Source organism: Anser brachyrhynchus, assembly GCF_964034855.1.
Source record: "Anser brachyrhynchus genome assembly, chromosome: 1".
NCBI classification, from domain to species: domain Eukaryota; kingdom Metazoa; phylum Chordata; class Aves; order Anseriformes; family Anatidae; genus Anser; species Anser brachyrhynchus.
The window spans coordinates 127,079,334-127,104,423 of record NC_137694.1 but is presented as its reverse complement, the minus strand read 5'-3'; the positions used below and the strand labels follow the sequence as shown (position 1 = coordinate 127,104,423).

At 38.6% G+C, this 25,090-nt stretch overlaps 1 protein-coding gene across 6 annotated transcripts in view; it reads left to right on the top strand.

The window, feature by feature from the left end:
• Positions 1 to 25,090, top strand: part of POLA1 (DNA polymerase alpha 1, catalytic subunit) — a 220,839-nt gene that overhangs the window by 71,393 nt on the left and 124,356 nt on the right. For all 6 annotated transcript variants that reach the window (XM_080587453.1, XM_080587452.1, XM_080587454.1 and 3 more), the window contains exons 27-31: positions 15,764 to 15,796; positions 17,399 to 17,491; positions 19,420 to 19,625; positions 20,899 to 21,031; positions 23,245 to 23,376. In XM_080587453.1, the coding sequence (XP_080443579.1) occupies positions 15,764 to 15,796; positions 17,399 to 17,491; positions 19,420 to 19,625; positions 20,899 to 21,031; positions 23,245 to 23,376 (597 nt within the window). The remainder of the gene's footprint in view (positions 1 to 15,763; positions 15,797 to 17,398; positions 17,492 to 19,419; positions 19,626 to 20,898; positions 21,032 to 23,244; positions 23,377 to 25,090) is intronic.

The window sequence follows — 25,090 nt, the reverse complement described above, 5'->3', positions numbered from 1 at the left end:
TTTTTTATCGGTTGCATATTTATTGGTTCAAACCATCGGAGCTTCATTATGCGTGTGTAGATAGCTCATTGTGTTTGTTTGGAATAGGTCATTAGGGTCTTCAAGCATTCTGGCTTTATGAAAATCTAATTGATTATTTCTGCCCTGAAAGAGTTAATGAAGGATCACTCGTGGCTTTTAATTTTCAGCTAATTAAAAAGAAGTGCATGAAAGGCTGTTTTTGCCTTGGCACTCATAGCTAAAAGTGCCAAATATAGGGTTGGGATTTTTTTGTTTTTTTTTTGTTTTTTGTGGGGTTGTTTTTTTTCTTTTTGAGTTAAAGGGTGAGGAGGAGGGGGAAAAGTTACATGTAAATCATTTAGCCATTAACCTAATGCAGTGGATTTATAAATCCTATTACTATAAGCCCTTTTCATTTCCACTGAGGCCTGACGTGTGCTTGATCCTGCTAATGTAAAATTCATTCTGTCTAAGCGATTACTGAAGGAAGACACTTTTAGTCAATTTTAATCAGATTGCTTGAAATTTGCTTGAACGCTGTTGTTAAGTAAGACGTGGACACAGTTTGGCCATGTCTTAATTAGCCTTACAGAGCATGTAGACTAGGAATCAATCAGCGAACCTTTTGACACCTAATACTTTTTTTGGGGGGGGGGGGGAATCCAGGCTGAGGGCTGAAAATACAGGGCTTGGAAGCAAGATTAGGATTGTAATTTGGCATTCTTGTTTTATGGTATGCTTGGCAATCCCTCACAGTGTGCAAGGCCTTTATGATGCAGCACTCATCGGTGTGTCAGTGTTGAGGCCGGTGGGGTGCTTCCTGTAGCCCATCATAAATTCCTGTCTCCCCAGCAGGAGCAGCAATTGGAGTATTTTTCTGAAGCTGCTTCTGCTCCAAGATAGATCTGTTATTTTGGCGGAGGGGGGCAGGGGACAGCTGATCTTAAAACATTGTACCCTCCTCCTCTCAGGCCTTTACTGGCAACGACTGAAGTGGATTCATGAGACAGCTACGCTTTTGGATAGAGCTGTCCCCGTTTTTCTAGAGGGAGACGTTAGTATGGAAGGTGTCTGCCTCATAAGTCCCTCATCTATAGTTTGCTGTGGAGATCAGAAGTGCTTTTTGTGAAACGTCATCCTTTGAAAGAAATAAACTGTCTGTTTTTAATCTTCCTCCTAGATCATTACCTTCCTAATGGGCTTGGCTCTCTGACACGAGCCTCATGCTGACTTTCATTCCATGTTAGTTTACCCGGTTATGAAGACTTCTTACTGTTATCATCAGGTAGATTTTTGTTTTCTTAGGAGCAACTTTCGGATATTTTCTCTTAACGTACAAACCACTACCTTTTATTACCAAGATGTTTGGAGAACTTGTATCCTTGAAACAATCCTGTAGAAGTCTTTCTTGGTCATGTTTTTTTACTGTTGTAGAACAACACTGTACTGTTGGGTGTGCTCTATAGCACAGTGCAAAGCTTTGGGAGAAAATGATGCTTGAAGGGTATGGGAAATAATAACATTTAAAAGCAGAGACAGCAGATGATCTCTCAACATAGGCAACATAATTTGCAGATCCCAACTGCATGCGTGTTGGGGACATCTGCATGCAGTGCTGGGGGCATGATGCTGTAAGCAGAGAGCCTGGTTGAAGACAGGCCCCGATAAACGGCCTCGTAGACTGGGGTTTTTGTTCTGCTGATGCATGAAATTACCTACCTGAAGATTTTGTTTTTAACCTTGGAAATTCAACCACCAGTGGTGTCAGCAAATTCTTCTCAAAAGTCAATCTAGAAGTCTGTATGCTACCAGGCTTTGTAGGTTGTCTTTATTACTTGACTTCCAGGCAATTTAAGCATCTTTTCTCCTCTATCTAACCTGTTAAATTACCTCTCTCTCTCTCTTAGGGTGAGTGTACCTCATTTATTCAAATATTACTTGATGATATGACTGCAAACACATGTGGAAGAGAGCGGGGAACATGTTTTTTTGCTTGATTTGAATGCCTCTTTGTCTTCTGTTTTCTCTTTCGTACTGTTACTGTTGGTCTGCCAGGTGTGCCTTTTTGAATGAAAATGAGAAACTTATTTAGTGTAGAACTCTTCCAGTGTTGTTGGGGAGGCTTATTTGAAAAGCTTTGAAATTAGATGTTAATTACCTTTCTCCTCTACTGGATAATCTTCTATACTTTAACAGAGTAAGAATAATCTTCTATACTTTAATCAAATAAATATTCAAATAGTTTGAATTTGCTATATTTCAGCTTTGTGACAGTTTTCTTATCTGGTAGATTGTAGCAGAGCAACTGTTCATGAAAAGGGAAAACTGAAACGGAAAAATTGTGGTAGTTCAGGTGGATGGGATGTCTGATCCATTACAGACACAGCTAACTGTAGTTGATCTGAATAACGGTGTGGTAATAGGCTAGTAGATGAACTGATGAACTGTCAAGGTTCACTTCAGCCTTTTTTTCTTTCCTTTTTTCTTTAAGATTGTAGCTGCCAGTGTATATGATCATAAGCTTGAGGAAGATGTAATAAATTCTGTTCTACGTAATATTTTAGGATATTTTTATTGACCTCTGTCAGACTGTGGTGGGTTCATTACTTTGAGTCTGAAATTATCATCTTTCTATAAAGGATTATGTGTACATATGGTCGAAATAAATGTCTAGGTTAATAAACATAATGGACCTAAGGGTACGCTGCCTATAGCATGACCTGTAAAAGGGAACAGATGTCTCTTACTGGCCATATTTTATGTATATTTCCTGGGAAAATCTCGTTTTGCAGCTAATTGGGTCACACTAAAATTAGTGTTACCTATGCCAGAAAGCAGTGATATCTCTTCATTGTCATGGAGGCTGGTCAGCAGTTTTTTTTTCCAAGCAGATTTAATGTCTTTTTGAATAAGTTAAAATATATATTTATATATATTTTTAGTACTTGATGTTCTTCCGCTCTCTAAAGGAAATGTATGTAGACTTCTTTTATGGTCGTTGTGTTGTTTTAATGCTAAGACTGTTTTGTTTTTTAAGTTCAAACCAGGTCTTAGAGTGTGAGAAAATTCCTACAGAGATTTCCATTCCTTTACTGGATCCCTATCATTCCTTATGTTTCTTTTTTTTTTTAATGTGTTTTAGCCACCTGCAATAATCTAAAGGCATTAAAAAGCAGTTTGGATTTTAGTCATTTTGTATCAATAACACCAGTGGACAAAATCAAGCACTGTTGACCAGTGCTTGTGGTTAGATTATTATGTTGGCACTAAAACTTCTCTCAAGGCCCTGCAGGTCTCATTTCAGACATAATTTTAATGAGGATATTGAATGACTGCTGTGACAATAATGTAAATTAGTACTGGTGCCTTCTATTGAAACTGAAAAGTAGGAGCAAGAGTGAGCTTTGAAAGAAGGCTTCTCTGGCATATGAGTGAAAGCTGAGATTTTTATTAATGATTCAAACTCCAGTAACAAGAAGTAAGAAAGCTCGTTAGGTATGTTTTTAGATGAAACAAAACCTTTAGGTTGTGATGTTCTTTCTTTAACTGAATTTGTGGGATGAAGAATTTAAATGAAAATTTCCAAAGTCAAAGATTGATTGAGTTAAAGTATGTAGCACAAAATCAATCCTGTCAAATTGTAGGGAAATAAGAGAGAGATTTATAAACACTGTTAATGTTTTAGAAAGCTAGTTTTGTGCAAATGTGTTTTGAATTCTTTACAAATGAGATAACAGTAGGTCTAAATGACAAATTAAGGATTTAAAAAATAATCAGCATGCCTCTCTTGCAGTAATGGATTTATGGAGGTAGTATGCTTTAGTTGCGTTTGTAATTAATTTTTTTCTGTCATTAGAACAGAAATGTATTCCTGTTGAGCAATATTATTTTAGGTGAATTATGTGGATTGAACAAGTGGTAACACCCCACTACTTTAATCTGATGGGTGGCTGAAAGTCAGTTTTTAGTTTGGGTTCCTAGAGGGTCACGTTGAAAGGTTAAATACATTTGTTTGCTTTCCTAGTCGTAATATTTCCATTCTCTGTACTATTAACAAACAAATCCATATCCTGTGGTATCATATAATGACATCTTAACCACTTGGTTTCATTAGCAATAAAGCCGTACTGCTATTAGTGTGGAATCTCTAAATACCGAAATGGGCTGTACATGCAGTGCTTAACAACAGACCGATACGTAAAAGTAACTTCTGAAATGGTCATTTCTTTGCATGAGTCCAAAGTCCTCAAAAATTAAATCGAATGCTTTGATAAGCCTCTAACTTTGTTCTGTTTTTAAAAGCAGTGCAGGTGTCCTCTGTTGTGAAGCTGTTGAATACACAAATGGTATTAAAAATGCTGTGGACTGCTATTTCAGGTTTGTTGTTTAACCAGTTGACCATTAACTGAGGCAGTCTTGAAGACTGAAAAGAAGGTTGTCCTTTTCAGGAATCTGGTGTCACAGAGCATGTTCCTGTTCCTACCAGAGCCCCGTAACATCAAATATTGTTCCATACATAGCTCCTTTAAGTGCTTGTAACATTGTAACATGCTTGCTGTTGTGGATGTGGGGATAGGCAGTAGTTTCCATTGGCATGGACTCTTTTTTTTTTTTTTTTCCCCTATATCTCCTTATAGGAAAAATCTGGAAATTGAAGTTGCCCCAATGCAGCCTGTAGTTCTTCTTGCTGACTTACAGCAGCAAGCTCTGTTTAACAGGCAAGTTAGGATTGTTAATTAGTAATTTTCTTTTGTAGTAAGTTTAAAAGTAGAAAAACAAACTTTTTAAATTACTTCGATTTTTTTCTTCCATATGCTTCCATTCTTGGTGCATGACAGAAATTAGCCATATAGCTTAAAACCACCTGGTAGCCCACTATTTCTGACATTGTTTGTACGTCAGAAGCATTGCTTTTTTAAGGGCAAGGGGGTCTTTTATGTGCTCAAGAACTCCATCTTTTTTGGGGGGGAGTGGGGAGCAGACAGAATTCAGGAAGCTCATTTTAAAGAAATGACCTAAAAAGACTATGGCTGACTGGCAGACGCGCTCAGAAGCTCTTTCTGTCTGTGTCCAGGTCAGCTTCATCAAGTGCTGTACAGAGGTCACGCTGAACAAATAGGAAATCTGATTGAGACTTCATGTTATTAACCATGCATGTTCCTAGTTGTCTTTTCACATCCTTGGAGCAATCACTAGGTCTTGCCTGAAGCAGAAAAGGTTAAATGTCCCACGGAGAGTTGAAAACGGGTTTATTTCCCTGATGCCACCTAAGAAGGCAGTTCAGAGCTGCCACAGGGGCTAGCCTGAAGAGACTGAAGGAGCCCCAGCAGTACAGTGGCTGGTCTTTGGACACACTGGAGGTGGTACTTGCCCTACTCCTGTTTTTTAACTACTTTGATCACTACCAAATGTGACTGGGAGTTTCTGAGACTTCAGTGATGCTTATTTAGTCCTGACTGGGTACCTTGGTAAAATTTCCATTTGTTACCAGTGCTTATTTCATGCACGCTGAATTACTTTATCTGTTGTAACCAGCAAAGATGGCACGATGTCAAAAGACTAAGGTTTCTCTACTTGAAGCGACAGTTTTTCCTGGTCTCCAGTACTTCTGGAGCATACTCTTGTATGCTTCTACACGACAAAAGGCTTGTTCAGTTGCTTCTTTGATGCAGCAAGATTCATCTTAGAGCAGATTTTTTTTTTTGCCTGTTTGGGCAATCCTAAAATTTGTTTTTGCTATATAGTTTACTTATTAAGATCAATTCTGGTTGCTGTAGCAGTCTGTGTACACCTGACTGTTCTCTTACGTTTCACATTTGAGTAGCTCAGGGAAACCTGAACATCCCAGTAGAGTTAGGAAGCTGAATGTACAGCAATTTCTCCTTCCTTAATCAGAGAGGCTTATAATGTATCAGATCTGGAGTGAATATTTTGGATGCTTTCAGAGTGCTCCAACTCCCATGATTACCTTTGTGGTCCCGTGTTGGACTTCCTTCAGTACACGCGCATCCTTACTGTACCGGGGAGCTCAGCTGAGCCCAGCACCCCACATGGGTCTCACCAGTGCTGAGCGAAGGGTAGGGATCACCTCCCGCGGCTGGCTGGCAACGTTACCTCACGCAGCCCTGGGTGCCTTTTCTACCCCCTGGGTTACACGGCTGGCTCATGGTCAACACGGAGTCTGCCAGGATGGCCAGGTCTCTTTCTGCACAGCTGCCGTCCAGCTGGCCAGTCCCAGAGCCTGAGGGGTTGTTCCTCCCCTGGTGCAGGGCTTGCCGTTGGCCTTTGTTGGACTTCATGAGATTCCTGTAGACCAGAAGATATCTCCAGGCCATTGAGGCTCCACTGAGTGGCAGCACAGCCGCCTCGCTCTGCTCCTGGTTTTGCACTGCCCACAGACTTGCTGAGGGCATGCCCTGCCCCATCGTCCGGGCACCTCATGGCCCCGGGCCAGCATCCAGCCTCACACGGCCACCTGCAGCTGGCCTCCGGATGGACGTGGTGCTGTGGGTCCCAGTCTTTTGAGCACAGCAGGTCAGCCAGCTGCCAGCCTGTCTCCCTGCCCGACTCCCGAGCCTATGCTTCGTCAGTTTGTCTTAGCGGCCGGGATGGGAGACAGGGCTGAGCACCTTACTAAAGTCAAGGCAAACAACAGCCACCGCTCTCCCCTCGTCCACCAAGCCAGTCGTCTCTTTGCAGAAGGCTGCCGGCTTGGTTAAGCCCCATTTCCCCTTTGTAAATCCACGCGGAGCACTCCCAAGCACTTTGTTTCTTGCTTTTCTTTTCTTGTGCTTTGTGCATCTGGAAAGAGCTTTCACAACTAGTTGCTCCACCACCTTCTTCCAGGGACTGTGCTGAGGCTGGAGCAGCCTGTGCTTCCCTGGATAATCCTTCACAGAATGGCTGAGGTTGGAGGAGATCTCTGGAGGTCATCATCTTGCCCACCTTGAGGCTACCAGTGACACTTCCTTTCTTCAGTCCTCAGGAGCCTTCCTGATCATCGTGTTTCCCACCATGTTTCAGTGATCCCAGTGAAGTCATAACCCTGTAACTGCATGCCGACTTGGAGTTCCTCTTCGTTCCTCATGCTGCCTACATGAGCATACAGGCCCTTCAGAGAGGTACCCAGTCATGCTGATGCCCTGAGGAGGTGTGAGAGCTTTCTCCATAATGCTGTCCTGTAGGCACTCCCTTATTTACGTGTGCTTGAAAAACACTCCTGTCAGCCCTGTTGTGGTGATTTATAGAGTCCTTCCTATTCAGTTCATGCCCGGCCTTTGCTTCCCGTCTTGGTCTGCCACTTCCTTGATAGTTGGTGATGTGCTTCTGTCCCAGTCAGTCCTAGTTCAAAGCTCTCCTTACCAGCTTGGGCAGCCTGGCGGCAAAGATAATTTTGCCCCATGTAGTCAGATGAATCCTGCGCTGTCTGAGCAACCTTTGATCCCTCAACAAGGGTTCTGTGATCGTAAAAAACAAAACCCTGCTGCCAGCACCAGCTATGCAACCATGAAGGATGAATGAGCATTGTTTAATTTTCTATAAACAACCATCATGTTGTCTAAATATATGTAATTTAATGAAGCAAAATTGTATGCTGTATGAAAATCTTGCCTGACATTTAAGAAATTAGGTAAGAGAACTTTCTTTGGAGGCTAATTAGAGGCTAAAAACCATCTCTAAATTGAAATAGATGTTGTTTTGATAGACGACCACTTAGTCCTGATGAAAGAACAGCTTGGTTTTAAAGCTGTTGAAACGACTTTCAAGGATTTTTTGATGTACATGACATTCATACACAATGTTCATTACCAACACTAGCATGTCCTCTCACTTGAATAAAATTTCAGGATTGTTTTCAGTGAAACATACCTGTGTTTATACAGAGGTTGCTCTATTCGGTATGCTTATTGCAAAAGTGCCTGTGATTCTTAAAGTAAAATTGTTTTGTTTGTTTGTTTTTATGTAGAAGCCCTTTTTCTTTTAAGAGTACTCATCAGGTGGGAATTGGTTTGTTGTGGTATTACTTAAAGTACACAAACCAGTACAACTGTAGCAAAGTAATTCAGATTCATGTCCTGCCAGACCACGTTCCCTTGTATCCTTAAGGGATCCTTCTTAAAACTGACCTTTCTTTTTGTAATGAAATGTTTTTTAGTAGTTGAAAGTGAGGGAAGAGGGCCTTCTAGAGTTGTGACTCTCAAGGAATTTGTCATCAAATTTGTCATATCTTTGATATGGCATTGAATTTATCCACTGCTTAAAAAATAAAATATTTTGGTCTTCTGAGTTTCTTCACTAAATCTTGCAGACTAATAATTATTTGAGGTTGTTGAGTATTAGCCTTATTTCTTTTCGAAAAAGTATTTTCTTCCAGTAGTGAAGACAGTCTGAGATCTACTCCTTGATCCTTTCTGTAGAAAAAAGATAGATATATGCTTATGAGAGTAGTTTATCTGGGAAATGGGTACGTATTCAGAGATCTTACATTCCTGTCAGCTCAAGGTTGAGGGAAACAAGCTTATATTATTTGCAGGTGGTCTGTAAAATTAAACTTAACATAAATCTGTTGCAGAGGGTTGTATGGTTATTCTTTCATATTCAGAAATAGAATTTGCTGGTACTTAAATTTAAGTCTTTGCTCTGGTTTAAACCTGACTGGGTTCTAACTTGTCTCACCAAACAGACTACATTGGTTTTGTAAGGAATTCATTTTAATTGTTTACTGTTCTGTCATTTTTTGTTTGTTTGTCTGGAGAAAGGCTGATTCTCAGTTGCTAAATATGTTAAACCAGTTAAGTTTAGGTAACAAAGTAAAATGAAGTCTTTCTGTTTAAACGTTTGTTCATTTCACTAAAACACGTGCTGCTTTTTTACTCTAAGGAGGTTATACTTGTGTGTATTCATTTAAATATTGAATAGCTTAACACATGTTTTGGTTTTATTAGGAAATAGTAAATGAGGCTTGTCATATTCTTGTTTACTAGAAGTGCTTTTACTTGTGGTTTTCATAAACTTAGCTTTTGATGTAGGTGCAATGTACTTGAAATGCACAAAAGGTTTCCTTGCATCTTCTAGCTAAGTACAAAATGTTCATCAAGCATAGATGTATTTAATGGATTTAAATAAAAAATTATTCAGAAAAGTTAATGAGCTAAAATTGGTTTGAGTACCATGTTCTTCAAGGGGCCCTAGGTGTTACAAATCTTGTTTTTATTTTCATAGACTGAAAGGGGGGAGGAAGAACTTCCCTGCTTCTTTATTCATTTTAGGTGGTCAGTTTTGAATGAGTTGGACAGAAAGAAAATAATGCAGTGGGTGGGCTGTGAGCACCCATGCTTCTCAGTTACCTGCCTGTGGTTCTGTTACGTGGTTTCTCTGGCCACAGTCGTTGTGGACCTGACTGTTACAAAATGCCCGTGCTGTACAGATGCCTTTTACAGCTTGTTGCCCACTCTGACATTGTATTCTTATTACTTTGAGAACCCAGAAGTGGGGTAAGAGCTGGACCAGTTAACTTCTATTCAGTCAAGTGTTCAGCTTTGTTGCTGAGCACTTGGTTTCTCCATTTCCAAGTTTTTAATTGAATTTCCAACAAAGAAGCTTTTGGGTGTGGACTTCTTGTTTGGTGTTTTTTTTTTAAACTTTCATCCAAAGCTGTAGGGAGTGCGTGTCATTGTTTTTCTTCTGTCCTAGTACCAAACCAGTTCTTTCAAAATTGGCCAAATTTTACTTTGGTATAGTATAATTTGTAATACATTGTGCAAAATGACCAATAAGGGTGTAGCTTCATAAAAAATTAATTCTGTTTTTCTTGTTTTTTTCATTAAAGCTTACCACAAATACCTGAAGTGGAGGTATTGTAGAATTTTAAAGATATATAATTGTTTCTGGCACCAAGGGAACATTGTCTTCGAGTTGTAATTTGATTCATATCATCCTCTTTAGTGTTTTACTGTCATCTTTGCATTCCTTGTCAAAATGTGACAAATATACGCATGATTTTTGTTGTGTTCGGGATGTTTCTGATGCCGCCTCTTTGTGCGTTTTATGTTGTTTGTGAGGCAGAAGATCCTACCTTTTGTTGTCATGTAAACGTGTCACTGGATCTTTGTGTACATTGCTTCATGCCTTGGAGTCATTCTCACTTTGGTTTTGGTGCACCATCCAGTTTTGTTTTTCTACATAGCATCCAGCAAGATTGTGGTGTTGCCTATCAACTTTGCTGGTGGAATATGGACAGGTAATTTCAGTGTTGCTGAAAAAAAAAAAAACTTGGGAGGAAAAATTTTGGATGCATGGGGTGGTGTATTTCTGATGCTTTTGATCTTATCTAAGACTGTATGTTTTGGGGAAATAAAACTTTGAATGCGTTGTCTAAGTAAAGCAAATGCTCAATTAAAGTTCTTTGAAACAAATGTATTTACCAACTGTTTGGATTGGGTCACTCCGGCTCCACTAAATGGAGTCTGTTTGTCTAATGAAAACACGGCACTGGGATGCTTCGTTCTTTGTGGCAAGCAAGGTTTCCATCTTTGTTTCGCTTTTTCTTACGACATACATACCTTTTTGTCCAGTGATAGAAACCTTCTTTTGAAAATCCTCCTTAAAAGTTTTCTTGCAATATTCTGCAGCAATGGTTTAGAGGCTACTTATCGTAGAATAGTAACAAAGCTAATGAGTGGGCTGTAAAAATACAGGGGTGCAGAAATGCTTATGTAGGCAAGTTTGGGGCAATACGTACTGGAACACGGTTTGTTCTGTCTGTTCATTCCTCTGTATCGTGGGAAGGGCTGGCTAATATCAATAGTTAAAGCTGGTGCCAGAAGTATTGCTGTGTAATTACACAAATAAACACCTGGGCTGGAAACAAAATCTCAGGTCTACCCGAGGTGACTACAAAATAGTCTTCAAAAATGCAGTTTTTGTCAGCGCCATGTGAGTGTTAGTTTTTCTCCTTGTGCAAAGTGAGGGAATAAATGATTTTTCTTGCTATGCATCTGTGGTAGAGCATTTTTGTAATCATTCTGGTCAGTATTTTCAACCTGATCATGTCTCCCTTTCTGTTTCTTCGTGCCTGTGGCCCCAGGAGTCTACAGAGAATTTGTACATCCTCAGGAGAAATCTTTGCGTTGCACTGCACGTTAGTTTTGTGCCCTATCCTGTTCTGTTGTAGCTCAGCTAGAAATCTTAGCTTGTTCTCACATAAGCATCCTCTTGTCGGAAGACGCTCTTTAGTGGCTTTTAAATAAGGTGTGTTTAAAACTACTTGATGTAATGGAAAAGCTGTTCTTTGTATAGTTGTGGTTTTTTAATCATTCCCTTTCTTAAATTATGTTCTCATTTAATTAAGTAATTATGAGTTGGAGTTGAATTAGGACACGATGTTGCATTTTGGTTTGTCTGCAATTGCAATCTTTCCGTTTCTGTTGACTCGCTTTTCATGGGCGAGGGCACGCGTGTGTTGCTGGCCTCGCTTTTACAAGGAGAAAGTTAAAATGGAATTTCACAGATGTTGGCTGTGCGGAGAAGTTCACAGGTTTTCAGAAGTATATGTTTGCTGGGGGGAAGGGGCATGGCTGTACAGATGGGTTGCCAGGCAATTAATTCTTCCTACTTGGATTGCCTGCAATAGGAGACAATCCAGCTCTCATGAGCAGCGCAATATTATTTGCAAAAGGAAACTAACGAGTAACAATTTTCCTATTCTCTTCCTTCTTTCTTCTGTCTTCCCAGCCTCACCATAAACCTCCCTTCCTTTGCCGCGCGCTTCTGAGAAACTGCTAATGATTGATATGATAGCAGTGCTGTCATTCTTCCTAACAAAAAAAAAAGTCATTTTTATTCTAGGTATTTTAATAGAGTCCCATTAAGGATGTATTGCTGACTGAAATATTGGCGTGAAGGGCTCTCACTGAGCTGAGCCCAGGAATTAAGAAGTCAGGAAATCGGCTGCTGCATTGCAAAAGAACCTTGCGTGACACAGTATCTCCTGATTGGGGGGATCATTACTGCTATTATGACTCGACTTGCGTAGGAATTTTAAATTTCATCTGAATGTCAGTAATAACCCTCTTAGCAAATTATCCTGAATAAAATCACGAAGGCATTTTATATAATAGGTGTTGAATTACTGGATAGATTTGCTAATTAAATACTCTTTGTTCTGCTGCAGTTGACATTACAGGGTAAGATCTTGAACAATTATTCTCAACAGCTGTACTTTGTTAAGGGAAAAATTAACCACAAAGTTTATTTTTTTATACTTGAAGTTGGCAGATTTTTTAAATGTGCTTGAAAAAAATTCCATCATCCAGTTGGTAATGAGAAGATAAATATGCAGGTGTTGCTGTGAAATCAGATAACTACCGACTGCCTTATTAATGAATTTTAGCAAGCCTTTATAACCTTCTGTTTTGTAGCTGTTGGCACTTACAAGTGATCTTCTGTCAGACCGGGTAGCACTAACATATGCCAGTCACTTGATGAAGCTAACTTGTCTGTGACCCTCTTGTAATTACCTACATCCTCTGCTGTCCTCGGAGACAATTGAGAAATGGTCTTTGCACAGCCAAACCTTTTTTAGTGGGGGATAATTCTATTTTAAAAAATGCTATCTTTCTAACTATTTATAGATAGCCTTTTTTTTTTTTTTTTTTTCAAATGATGAAGGAGAAAATGCCAGAAATTATTGAGGGGAACAAATGTTAGGCCTTGTTTTCTTTGACACGCAAACTCTTCTTTTATCTGTCCAGTGTGTTTAATTGTGCTTCAGTGACTCCCGTTTCCCCTTTGGAGTACTAAGGGAAAGATAAAACCTTTCTCTGTAGGAGTTATCTAATAAGTGAGAGAAGGGGGATGTGGAGGGGTGAATAAGCTAGAATTTTAATGACTGCATGTGAAATTTGGTGTCATACAGCAGTGACATGTGTCTCTAGAAAAATTTCAAAATCCCGTGTAAAGGTGGTGGGACAGTGCCATCTGACTCACTGGTTAGGGAATGGGTGAGTGGAATGCCTTTTTAAAGCTTTTGGTTAAAATGGAATCAGATGTACCTGAGCACATACGGTATAGAGAGAACCTGCCATTCAGACTCACCATTTTCCTGTTCTCCAGTTCTTTGCTCTGTGTCTGGGTAGGAGATTGAGGCCAGCTCAGCTTTTTCCAGTTTGGGACTTAAGCAGAGTTCAGGCATCACGTTGTCAGCGTACTGAGTTTGTGGCATCAGTGGATGGTCTTTAAAACAACCAGATGTTTTGAACTTGACTCGGAGAGGATAAATTCATAGGTATGCGTATGTGCTTGGGGAATAACCCTGGTAAGGTCATTCATTGTGAGTCAGCTGTGCCAGGCTGATATTGCGGTTTGGAAGCTAACCTTTCCTTAGGTTCCCTGAAGCGTGTGGTATGTTATGTTTGCTCAGGTCCACGCCTTTGTACTTTGCGGGAGTGACTCCATCCTTATGTGCAGAAATTTCTTCTTTGAAGAAAGTGGCCAGAAAATATGTATAAACGCAAGCTATATTGAAAGAAAATATTAAGCTTACAAAGTCAGGGACAGCAAAAATAAGAATGCCAGGGTGAATGAATATAGCTTTCAGCATGTAATTCTGTGGTGCATAATTGTAAAACAAACTGGAAAAGCACAGTGGAGCATCATACTCTCTGGGTTTCATTGTTATAATTGTTTTAAGCTTCAGCAATATTAAAGATGCTTGATATTAATACTGAAGGAATGGCAGTGTTGTCATCCTGCTTGTGTACTGTTAAGTGGAGATGGATACATTGCCTTTCTCAGATTTGTTTTCTGGCAGCAGTGGAATAGAGATGGTCAAGACTCTTGGACTTCTTTTAGGCTCGTTGGCTTCGTGGAGGTTACGGGATTTCACAGAAACAATTCTACCCTGTTGCTTCTCTGTCCTTTTTCTTTCCTAATCCCTGCTAATTCCTACTGTTTAGCTCCTGGTCACAGACTTCCTGACTACAAGTTGCAATTGTTTTTTTGGCAAATATGGCCAAGGAGTATTGCCATTTAATTTAATGTATGAAAAGAATACTAAAATTTAACTGGGTTGTTAAATTTAATATAATCTGTTAAAATGGTGTGTTGCCTGACTATCCTTAAAGCTGGAGTACCAAACTGTACAGAATGACCTAATAGCCTCTGATCTGTCTTTGCTATAACAAGTGCTTCAGAGTCATCCTCTTTAAGAAATTAAATGTATGCCAGTAGCAGGACTAGCTGAAAAACCACTGAAGTTTATGTTGAGTGGGGAGGGTAAGGATTGAAACCGGGGAGCAGGGACTAAACAGGTGGAGCCTGGAACCATGTGCCAGAGCACCTGGATGCTGGCAGGACAGGAAACGGGGAAAAGAGGGGAAACACGGCCGTGTGCCTGAAGGAATGGAGCAGGTGTTGGAGGAAGGGTGAGAAAAGAAGGGTTTCATGGAAAGGGAGAATGAGATCAGACCTAGAGTGGAATGGGTGAATTGAGAGAAAGTACAGGAAACTGGGAAAGGGTGGAAGATAAAGAAGGGAAGCATGGGAATTAGGGTAAGTAGGGACTGGGAATGGGATTTTGTAGAGGTGAGCCTAGAGTATATGAGGCAGAGAGTCGGGTCTTGGAAGTGGAAAAGTGAAGAATGTAGTTGAAGGTGATGTAGTTAAAGAATGCAGTGAAAGTGCCACTTTCACATCCAGCCCACAAAGCTGCTTTTGCTCTAATTGGTTAACCAGGAGGGTTTAACCACACTGATGCAACTGCAGTAGAGTAAACAAACCTGGACTGTGTTTGAACAAGCCATCCTGGATACATGTAAAAGGTCACCTGGAACAGGACCAAGCACAAAACAGACCAGGCACTTAAATACTTGCCCTACCTTTCACGCAGCTCTGCAAACTTCAAGTCCTTGCTGCTGCAGCTATGCTTTCCTCTTCATCATGCTAATTTTCTTTGGTTGTTTCTGCGCTGCAGTGATGTCTTGGCTTCAGATGATAAACTCTTCTGCCCCTCTCCAGTATGCTGACCTGTATTAGAGATGGAGACAGCACCCTACTTGTGTGAGGTCTCTATAGCTATTGATGAAGTTCAAAGAATTTCTATTCAGAGGATTCAGGGACCTTGGAATGCACTTGTGGCTGAGGAACAAACCTGGTTACACACAGATGTGCCCACTGATTCAACATCTGTGTCCTATCTCTGCCCTAACTCCCCATCCCATTTCTGGTTTCCCCAAGGAGTTTGCTTTTTAATGATCCGTTTTGAGATCACTGGAAGAGTCATCAACCTTTTGAGTAGCTTCTTGATAAGCAAGCACCATCCAGGCTGTACTGAATAAGACAGGACTTTTTTTTTTTTTTTTTGAGAAAAATCTCAGTGACATCAAGAGATAAGGCAGAAGATCACTGACCTAAATTACTGCAAGAACCTTCTTTCTGGCACTTCCTGATGAGATTTTATTTGAGCATTTGATTCAGTATTCTTTTTTATTTTTTTCCTAGTGTAGAATGTGTGTGTGCACATGCAATTTTGAGATTTGTTTTAATCTTGTTTTAGGGGAGTTAATAATAGCATTAATACAAGGTCAGATGAGAATTTAGTCATGTAATAGGAGTATCAAGGCGACTGTGTGTTGCCAGGAGAGAGGTGGTTTGCTTTGTTTTGAAAGGTGAGAGCATTTGGAATTAGCAACCTAATGGATGTGTTTGCGTGCGTTAACTTGTAATTATATCATACACTAATCTTTGATTATTTTTTTCATTTCAGATTTTGATGCATACCAAGGAGATGGTGCAAAAGGTAATGCTGAGCATTTTCATTAAACAACTACCCTTAAAGAGCACACCTGGTGAAATTTTTTATTCTAGGAGAGCTGTAACCCAAATAGACCTGAAATCACATCTTACGATGCCTGGTTTACAAATGTAATCCTTCCTAATGGATTATAGCTTTTTTCTTTTCCTAGCACAGATATGATCTAGTCCCTGCTTGAAGCCTATGTGCAACTGTTTCAAGCAAATTAGCAACAGTGCTAATTAGAGTTTACTCACAGACCTGTTACATTATGCGTTCTAGTGTTTTATTACAGTTTATTTTCTGGCATCCTTTAAACTCTATCACAGGGTGTTTTTCTGACTGTATGGAGTTTCATATGGACATAGCCGTGCTGTAGTTTTTACAGCAGTGTTGATTCTCCACCAGTGAAGCCATCAGGTTCTCATTTTTCAAGCTAATACTATGTTATTGGATGCATGTAGCCATATTTTGGTGACGTTTTTGGTGATGACAAATTTTCTTTTCACCTTCCTCCTTGCCGTGCCTTTCATACACACCTCAGACTTATTCATGTGATTCAGTTTGTCCAGAGTTTGCTCCCTTATCGCAGAGTATTATGGTAGTCACTCTTGGTTATGGGTAAAAAGTCTGGTGTTTGAACACAGTCTTTTCAAGAGTAGAACATTTGAATTGTTAACGAGGATCAGAGTGAGACATAATACGAAGGGCAGAGTTTCAGTTAGAGAGCAGGAATCAAGTAGGTGTTGGTGTTCATCTCCAGCAATAACCATTCAGTAGTTCAACCTGGGGATAAAAAATGTATAGGTCATGGTAGCTAGATTCTTATCCAAAGGGAGAAGCTTGCTCTCTGAAAGATCTGCTGGCCAAGGGAGGGCCAACGCCAGTAACTGGATAATAGCAGAAATAAAAAGGAAGAAAGAAATGTTAAGCCACGTGCAAAATTTGAAAAAAATTGAAAGATCATCCTAATCTGAACAGTATTGTCTGTGGTGTTGTCAATTTCTGTGTCCATTAGCCAGTACTTATAGTAGAGTTATTTGAAATAAATTATCTGTGCACTGTTTCGTGTTTTTTGTTAGTTTGTTTTGATTTTGTTTTTACTCCAAAGTAACTTTTCTGCAATAGTATTGTGAAGACCACAAATGAGGTGGGACACAACCTGACTTAAATCCTTCAGGCACGTTGGCTAAATAAATGCCTTATCTGAATAGTACGGACTTGTCCGGTAGTCTTTCTGAGTCTGAGCAGACTTCTTGTGTCCTGGCAGCCCAGATCTATTGATGATTAGAGTTCCTGTTGTTTCTCAAGATTAGAGCTGTTCACTGACTTATTTTTCTAACACTGTATAGTAAAATTTTAACTACTTATTATGTATGCAACTAGTGATTTGTTTTTAGCATAGCAGTGGTTTGTTTCATTTTTCTCTTTGAATTCAAATATGTCTTAATGAGACTTACAGACTTCTCAGTAAAAATTTACATTTTTTTGCTTTTTATTATTTAAGTAATAATATATGGACAATGATCTCTTTGAATCTTGAAAATGAGGTGGGACTTTGAAAAACAAAGCCCCTCCATCTTTTGTAAAGTGATTTGTTTCATTTAGATGAACCTCGAAGTGATTTATGGAGACACGGATTCCATTATGATAAATACTAATAGTACCAATTTGGATGAGGTCTTCAAGCTGGGGAACAAGGTAAGGAATTTTACTCTTTTTAAAGCTTTCCTGCATGTCTGTGTTCTCACACTGTGAATAGAGCCAAAGGTATTGAGAGAGACCCCCACGGCAGAAGAAGAGTTTAGGACAGGATGAGGGAGAACTTGACCACTTTTGGAAGCTACGTGGTAATGAAAGCTCAGAGTGCCCTACCTTTAGGTGTAGCTACTCGGTGCTTTTTTATAGTGATCAAATTAAAATGAAAAGTGTCATTCTATAGTGAGCATTTTTGCCAATTTAAATTATCAGGAGACTATCTGCATATTTGGTAAGCTGCAGTGGAACTAATTTGGAGGAATTGTACTTTACAATTACAATGCAAAAACAATTTTGATTTTAATGATTTGTGTTTTGACATGAGACACATCAATCAGTTTAGTTTTTTTTAGTTATGTAGTATGTATTACACTCTGTGTGCCATCAGATTTCCAGTGGTAAATTCAAATATTAATTTACAAAGTGTACTGGGTATGGAAGAGATCTGTTTGATTAAAAATTGGCAACTGACGATGTGGAATTTTTACAGTTGTCTAAAATTGTAGAAGAAAAGTAAGAAAATTTTAAAGAAAAGATGTGAGAATCTGTTTTTGAGAGGTAGAAATTGCAATGAAAATAAAATGAGAGCTATGGAAGCTCTGCCCCCCAAAACAAACAACATTTTTATTATTTATTTTTAGTCTAATATTCTATGAAAGTCTTGTAAATTTAAGACCAGCAACACTCTGAGTTTTTTGAGAATACTTATGCCTTCATGCTAAGTTGGTACTTTAAGAAGTAGATGCATCTTTGGAGCATGGAAAAAAGGATTAATATATTGATTTTTAAGTATGTGTAGCAGGAGGATTGTTGGCATGGAAGAAAGAAGTCTCTTTTTTTTTTTATATTTTTTTATTTGCTTTTGGTTTGTTTGTCACATGAGCTCATAATTTCAGGTGTATTTACATTTCTAGTGTATAAGAAAGTTACTTTAAGAAAGTTAATTTTACTTCATCTGCATGTTTTTATCTTCTTATTTTCATTTAATAGTAATTTTTTTCATTCAATAATAATTTTAAAAATCTGTGGCAGAATTGTCATAATAGGTTAAATACTTCTGGCTTTGCTTCATGTTTACTTGGAGAATAAGTAGGTTTTTGAGCCTACATGATTCTTTTTAGAGTCAAATGTTTGGCTTTTTTTATCCCATGTACTTCTTTCTCAGATCACTTGTTTTAAAGGAGCATGACCTGTTTTAATTAATGTTTGCAAATTAATAGAAAAGTGTAGAAGAATTATGCCTTTTCCTCTCAGAGAAATCAGACTAAAGAAAGTGTAGGCATGTTGTGGGGAAGGGTGTAAATAAACACTGGCAATTTATGTGCATGTCTTTCCCAGAGGTATACGCATCGAGCTCTGGGATGCAGCCGTAGTGCTCCCACCTGTCCCAGGGAAGGGGGAGTGTCTTTTTAAGTTTGCTCTGTCAAGAATTGCAAAGTACCTTTTTTATAAAGGAGGTTTTGTATTCCAAGGGGCCATCTTTTGTCTGTTACTACTCTGAACCCCCTTGTGTAATTGATGTGAGAGGCTAGGTGAAGTAGTTGTCTTAATAAGAAGGGCCTAAGTCTGTTATCTGCAAGGTCACATTCAGTACCCTGCTTCTCTGCTCTGCTTAATTTTGTTAGGGAGGTAGATACACCAAGCTGTAAATCCTTAGGAAACCAGTGGGGGAACCTTAACTTTAATAGTAGTTACTACTGTGTAGTTAATTTCACAGTTAATGATTCTGCTGAGTCTTTAAAATGTGTCTGCAAACACATGGTGCATAATGTTAATTGATTTAAACTTAAAAACGATACACTTCTTGATGAAAGTTAAATTTGTCCACAGTTAAAGTGTTGCATTTGGTTTTAATGTTGGTGCATTCACAGATCAAAAATGAAGTGAACAAGTTGTATAAATTGCTGGAGATCGATATTGATGGAGTCTTCAAGTCCTTGCTGTTGTTAAAGAAGAAGAAATACGCTGCTCTTACTGTGGAACCAACAGGGGATGGGAAATACGTAACTAAACAAGAACTCAAAGGGTTGGATATAGTCCGAAGAGATTGGTGTGATCTTGCAAAAGAAACTGGAAAGTGAGTTTCTTTTTGTGGCGTTGTTCTTTTTGCTGTTCTGAACAGCATGTGCTTCATAAACATTTGATACCACGTGGCTGTTCCATGGCCTGTGTAGATTGGTAGCAAACATCAGAGTTGGGGTACCTCAACTGATTGTTGTAGGAGGTGCTAAACATTACATTCTGGCACTAGATTATGCTTGTGCAAGTCCAGATGTCACTAGCTCCACTGTCTTTGCAGCTTCTGTGGAAGCAGTGCATTTGATTTGTTGCAATTTTGTATATGTAGTATAATAACCACAGCTGCAATCTTGTGAAAATGGAAGGTGCTATTAGTATTTGGAGTCATAAGTTCAGATTTTTTTCAAAGATGGCAAAAGAAACTGGTGGTCAACTGTCTCAGCATCCTCTAAGAAAGCAGTCCTAAGCGTGCAAGAGAGAAGATAGCTTTCCATAAGACTGTTTCTCTTCCATTTTTCAAATGAAACTCTTCTGATACTACATTATGATGGATAGTGGATTGATGATTTATGAATTATTGCACAGGACATTTTTGTGCTCAACTTCAGTGGAGATAATACTTTCAACAATGTAGGAAAAAAACACCCTGGAGTGGATGGAGAGATGGTCATCAAGGGACTGACTCAACTTACATTGCACGCTGCCTCTTGAAAACTTAAATTGTGGTCCAAATGCATCTAAAAATGAGTACTTTTTTACATTTGTAAAAATACACCACACACTTGCTTACTGTTCTTAAGACTTGCATTTTCTAAGAAAAGACGCATCATAATAGAAGCAAAATTTTCCAAGTTAGGAATGTATTAGTAATTAAAGCTATACAAATGTTTGAGAGTGTTCTTTAGTGACTAACTCTTCTGCAGCTGGCAGATCTTCCCAACCACATTTTACAGAAATAGGCAAGACTTTGCTTGCTTTAACTTTGTGTGTTCTCTTCTCTCTTCTCCTCAGTCCCCTCATTTCAGATACCTGCTGTGCAATAATAAATGGCAAAGCAAAATGGAACAGAAAATGGAATCTGGTTGGACTCAGCAATTCCAAACCACCGTTTAACATTAGAACTATTTACAATAATTTGCTTAGTAAAATAAATGAATAAATAAAATAAAACACAACACAAAATATATATCCAGGCAAATTTCTATAAATTTTGGATCAGACTTCATCCTCAGTTTCCTTAACTTGTAGAGGTAACCCATGGGAAGGGAGGAATGTGCTGTAACGGCTTTGCGTGTTTTAAGCTTTTCTTTATTTCTGAACTGTTTTTGCAGCTATATAATTGGTGAGATTCTGTCTGATCAGCCCCGAGACATAATTGTGGAAAACATTCAAAGGCGGCTTATAGAAATTGGAGAAAATGTGATGAATGGCCAGATCCCAGTAAATCAGTATGAAATAAACAAGGTAAATGAAGTTTCAGCTCTTTTGTGTCTCAGGAAGCTTTACTGTTCTTGATACTCCTGATAAAGATTTTTTTAATCCTTATGATGCTGTGAAATAACAGAAGTGCTAACTATTTGGATTTTCACAAATAATTCTGATGGGAATGTTCTTCGTTTTCATCGATTGAGCTCATTAGACTGAAGGATATGATCACGAGACTTGACAGGACAAGAGGAAATGGCCCCAAGTTGTGCCATGGGAGGTTTAGGTTAGATATTAGGAAATAATTATTCCCTGAAAGAGTTGTGAAGCATTGGAACAGGCTGCCCAGGGAAGTAGATGATTCACTATCCCTGGAGGTATTTAAAGGATGTGTAGATGTGGTGCTTAAAGACATGGTTTAGTGGTAGGCTTTGCAGTGCTAAGTTGATGGTTGGACTTGGTCTTAGAGCTCTTTTCCAGCCTGCCTGTATGCACAAAGGGTATAGACTTCTTTTAGTACATGGTTACTACGTGGACCTCTTGTATAAAAAATTAAACGTTACCACAAAATAAAAACTTGTGCATGCATATTAATTGTTGTTTCCTCTGGGGGGCATCTTTTCAAGCAATCTGAAGTCTGCTGCTGTCTGACAATTTTTGTTTTTTCCTATGTGTTCATTCTCCTTAGCTGCTTGTTGTGTGTTTTTTTGTATATATTTAGAAACCCTCTCTATTTTAAACAGTATTTTTATTTATTTTTATTGCATTTATACTGTTCTTTTTCACTGATGTTTCGTCTTGGCTGTCAGCTCAGTGTTTATTGTTTTATGCATAAGCTTGACTACATACTCCCAATGAGAGAACAGAATTACAGAATAATTTCTGTTCTGAAATTTCCTAGAATTGGTATCCTGTTTTGTGAGATACCAAATAGCATAGAACATACTGCAGAGGTCCTACAATATAGGTAAAAACACTTTGTTGAGCTGTTAGCTGGTCTTGTTTTCTCAGAATAATAATTTTGTGTCTTGTCCCATCCTGCTCTCCTGTCCGCTGGTTCTGGACTTTGAGAATTACGGGAAAGCTTGTGCTTTCAGAAGTTTTCTCTCAAATCGTTATTTTGTATTTCTGGTTGAAAATACTTAAACTGAAGAAAACGATGAAAAGAAAAGAACCAAGTGTTCTGTTTTATAGAAAACCCATATAAAAGCATAGTGTTGTCAGTTTGTTTCCCCTTAAAACTCCATAGAAGGAAGCTAATATTCACTTAGAGATCTCATTCAAGACTTTACTACAGCAAGAAGCAAAATACTCTGCTTTATCTACAGGATTTTTAGCAAAAAAAGTGTTATTTCTTGGTTTATTTTTATGAATCCTCAATGAAACTTACATTTTGGTCTTCAAAATTCTCCTGCTTGCCAGGGGTGTCCGATTTAATAAATCGGATATTATATGCTCCTCTCATGGTTCTGGTGAAACAGATATCCCGAATTTACTTTACCCGAAGTGTCTTTCTTTTGCCAGCTGGTCACCTGTTTTGTAAGACTGTCTTAATAAATCAGTTAAGAAATTTGTTCAGGTTGTCATCCGGCTGTTAGAGAAAACAGTGGTTTTTATGGTTTTTGTAAAAATTTTGTCATCCATTTCTTACACACTGTTCTTACTGCAAATATTGTCACAGTACTTAGTGTCCCAATAATACCTATGGAATAGTTTTCACTTTAAATGCAGAATTTTCCTGTTTTACTACTTTGGAGATAATCTATGTATTTCCCTATTTAGTCAAATGTGTAAGTTGTGTTTAAGAATTGGGATAACGGTAAATATTTAAATATAACAATACAGTTTTATGTACAGTTTACTGAGTTAAATCTCAGTAGTATGAGACGCATGGAAATGTTTAAATGCAGTCATAGTTTAAATGCAGATACAGAGCTTGTTAAAATACACTTAGCTGCTTGATAATCAGATCTGCTTTATGACCTGAACTACTGCAGGGCTAAGGGGGAAATTTCTGGCTCTGTTTTTCTATTTTGTGTAATGTTTTAAACTTCAATTACTTCAAATTGAAAATGGTTGCATTATATCTCTATTATATCTTTTTTTTTTCATGTTGCTAATGTACAAGTGAATAGTAGGTAGATGAAGATAGCTACCGTGTAGTCTTGTCTCTTAAAGTTCTGAGTTGTCTGTCACTGAAGTAAAATACTTTTCTCACAGTTATGTCTCTGTTTTCTCCTTTGATCTTTTAGGCCTTGACAAAAGATCCACAGGATTATCCTGACAAAAAAAGCTTACCGCATGTGCATGTTGCCATGTGGATAAACTCTCAAGGAGGCCGAAAGGTGAAGGCGGGAGATACAGTGTCATATATCATTTGTCAGGTAAAAATGTCTTTATTTATAGCTGAATGCTAGATATTGTTTTGAGAGATGACAAGGAAAACCAACTCCTGGGAAAATGTTTTGATGTTTGTAGTGAGATTGTTTTAGTTTAAAACAGTTTTCTATAATAAATTTGGTTTCATAAGGTCAGAAAAAAATCTTGTGATCAGTTCAGTTCATCTGGCAATTTCCATATAGTGGCTTATAAAATTTCCCGAAATTAATTTTTTGTTATTAATTAATATTAATAAATTAATTTTAAGGAATGCATCCAACCTTTGTTTTAAGGAGACGAAAGTTCTGGTGGCGAGGAAGCTGTCAGTTTTGGAAAGCTCTTTGGTGGTGGCAGTTAAATATTGTCATTCCAGTCTCAGCCTGTGTCTTTTGAGTTCATAGATGCGATGCCAGATTCAGTGACTGTTGGTTAGACTGGGGAATTTGAGGAGCCTTCTGTTTTCAGGTGTTTATCTTGTGAATGCTTTTACAACTTCCTAAGATGACATCATCTTAGTGACAGCCAGAACAGTGAAGTGGTTGCTTTTTTTTTTTTGAACTGCTTTGCACTAAGACATATTTTCCTTTTTCCTGGGCTGTTGACAATTTTTGTGGGGCTTTCTTTTGGGGCGGGGAGATGTCCTATCTAAATGTGATAGTGTATCAGTGTCAAATATACATTTAATACTGCTTTACAAATTTCATTAAATTATTCTGTTCGTACATCTGGGAATTATTTTTGTCTACAACCCCATACTAGTCGTTCATTTTGCTGATTCAGCATTATAACCTTAGCTTTTTTTCTTCTGTGAAGATGTTGGAAATTGGATCAGAACAGAATTGAATCACCAGCTCCTTCCAATCCCCAAAATACTACAAGAAACTCCCTAAATATATGTATATACTGCATCGCACGTACTCTGACTCTTCAAAGAGTCCAAGACTGACATTTAGTCGCATTCCTTTGCTGTGAAGCTAAGCTGCTGGAAGGTGTTCAAAAATGCCCTTACGAACATGGCATAAGTGTGTTTGGGTGTGCGGTTCAGTGGGAGGAATGTGCCACGCTCCTTTCCACATGCAAGTGGGAAGGGATTACGGCACCCTTCTATGTGAAGCGTAGAAGCTTTTAACCCATTCCCCTCTCATTATCGTTGACTTCACTGTACCTTCCCAGCCATTTCTCCACAGCGATCTTGTTACTCTGATCTTGAGCATGAACTCGAGAAAAACATAACCTCCACAGGCATAAAACTCATAAGAAAGTTTCTGCCCTCTGTTGATGGAAGCTTGCTCAGAGTCCTGTAGAACTAGTTGGGGAACATTTTGGATTTGCTTTTTATTCAGAAGTTCTTTATTGTCATCAGTGTTTTTCCGCTCAGAAAACAGGCATAGTTTCTTTCCCTCTGCTGGTAAGTTCACCTGATGAAGTTCTGTAGGGAAGCGTTGTGGAATTACTTGAGGTTGCTTTCTACTAAATGAAGCTTGAGTGAGTCAGCTTTCTTTCCTTGTCATCTTCTCTGACTGCTGGTAAATTCTGCTTCTCCTGGGAAATACAGTTGTTACAATAAAATCCAGTAAGCCTTTTAGTTTCATTTAATACCAGTACACTGTTCTTAGTCATCGTACCGTGTGTTTGACCATCTGCTTAATATTTATTAGCGCTTCCTGCTGAAGTAACCTGGCCTGAAAATACTTCGCTGTGTCTGTGCCCATTTAAAAG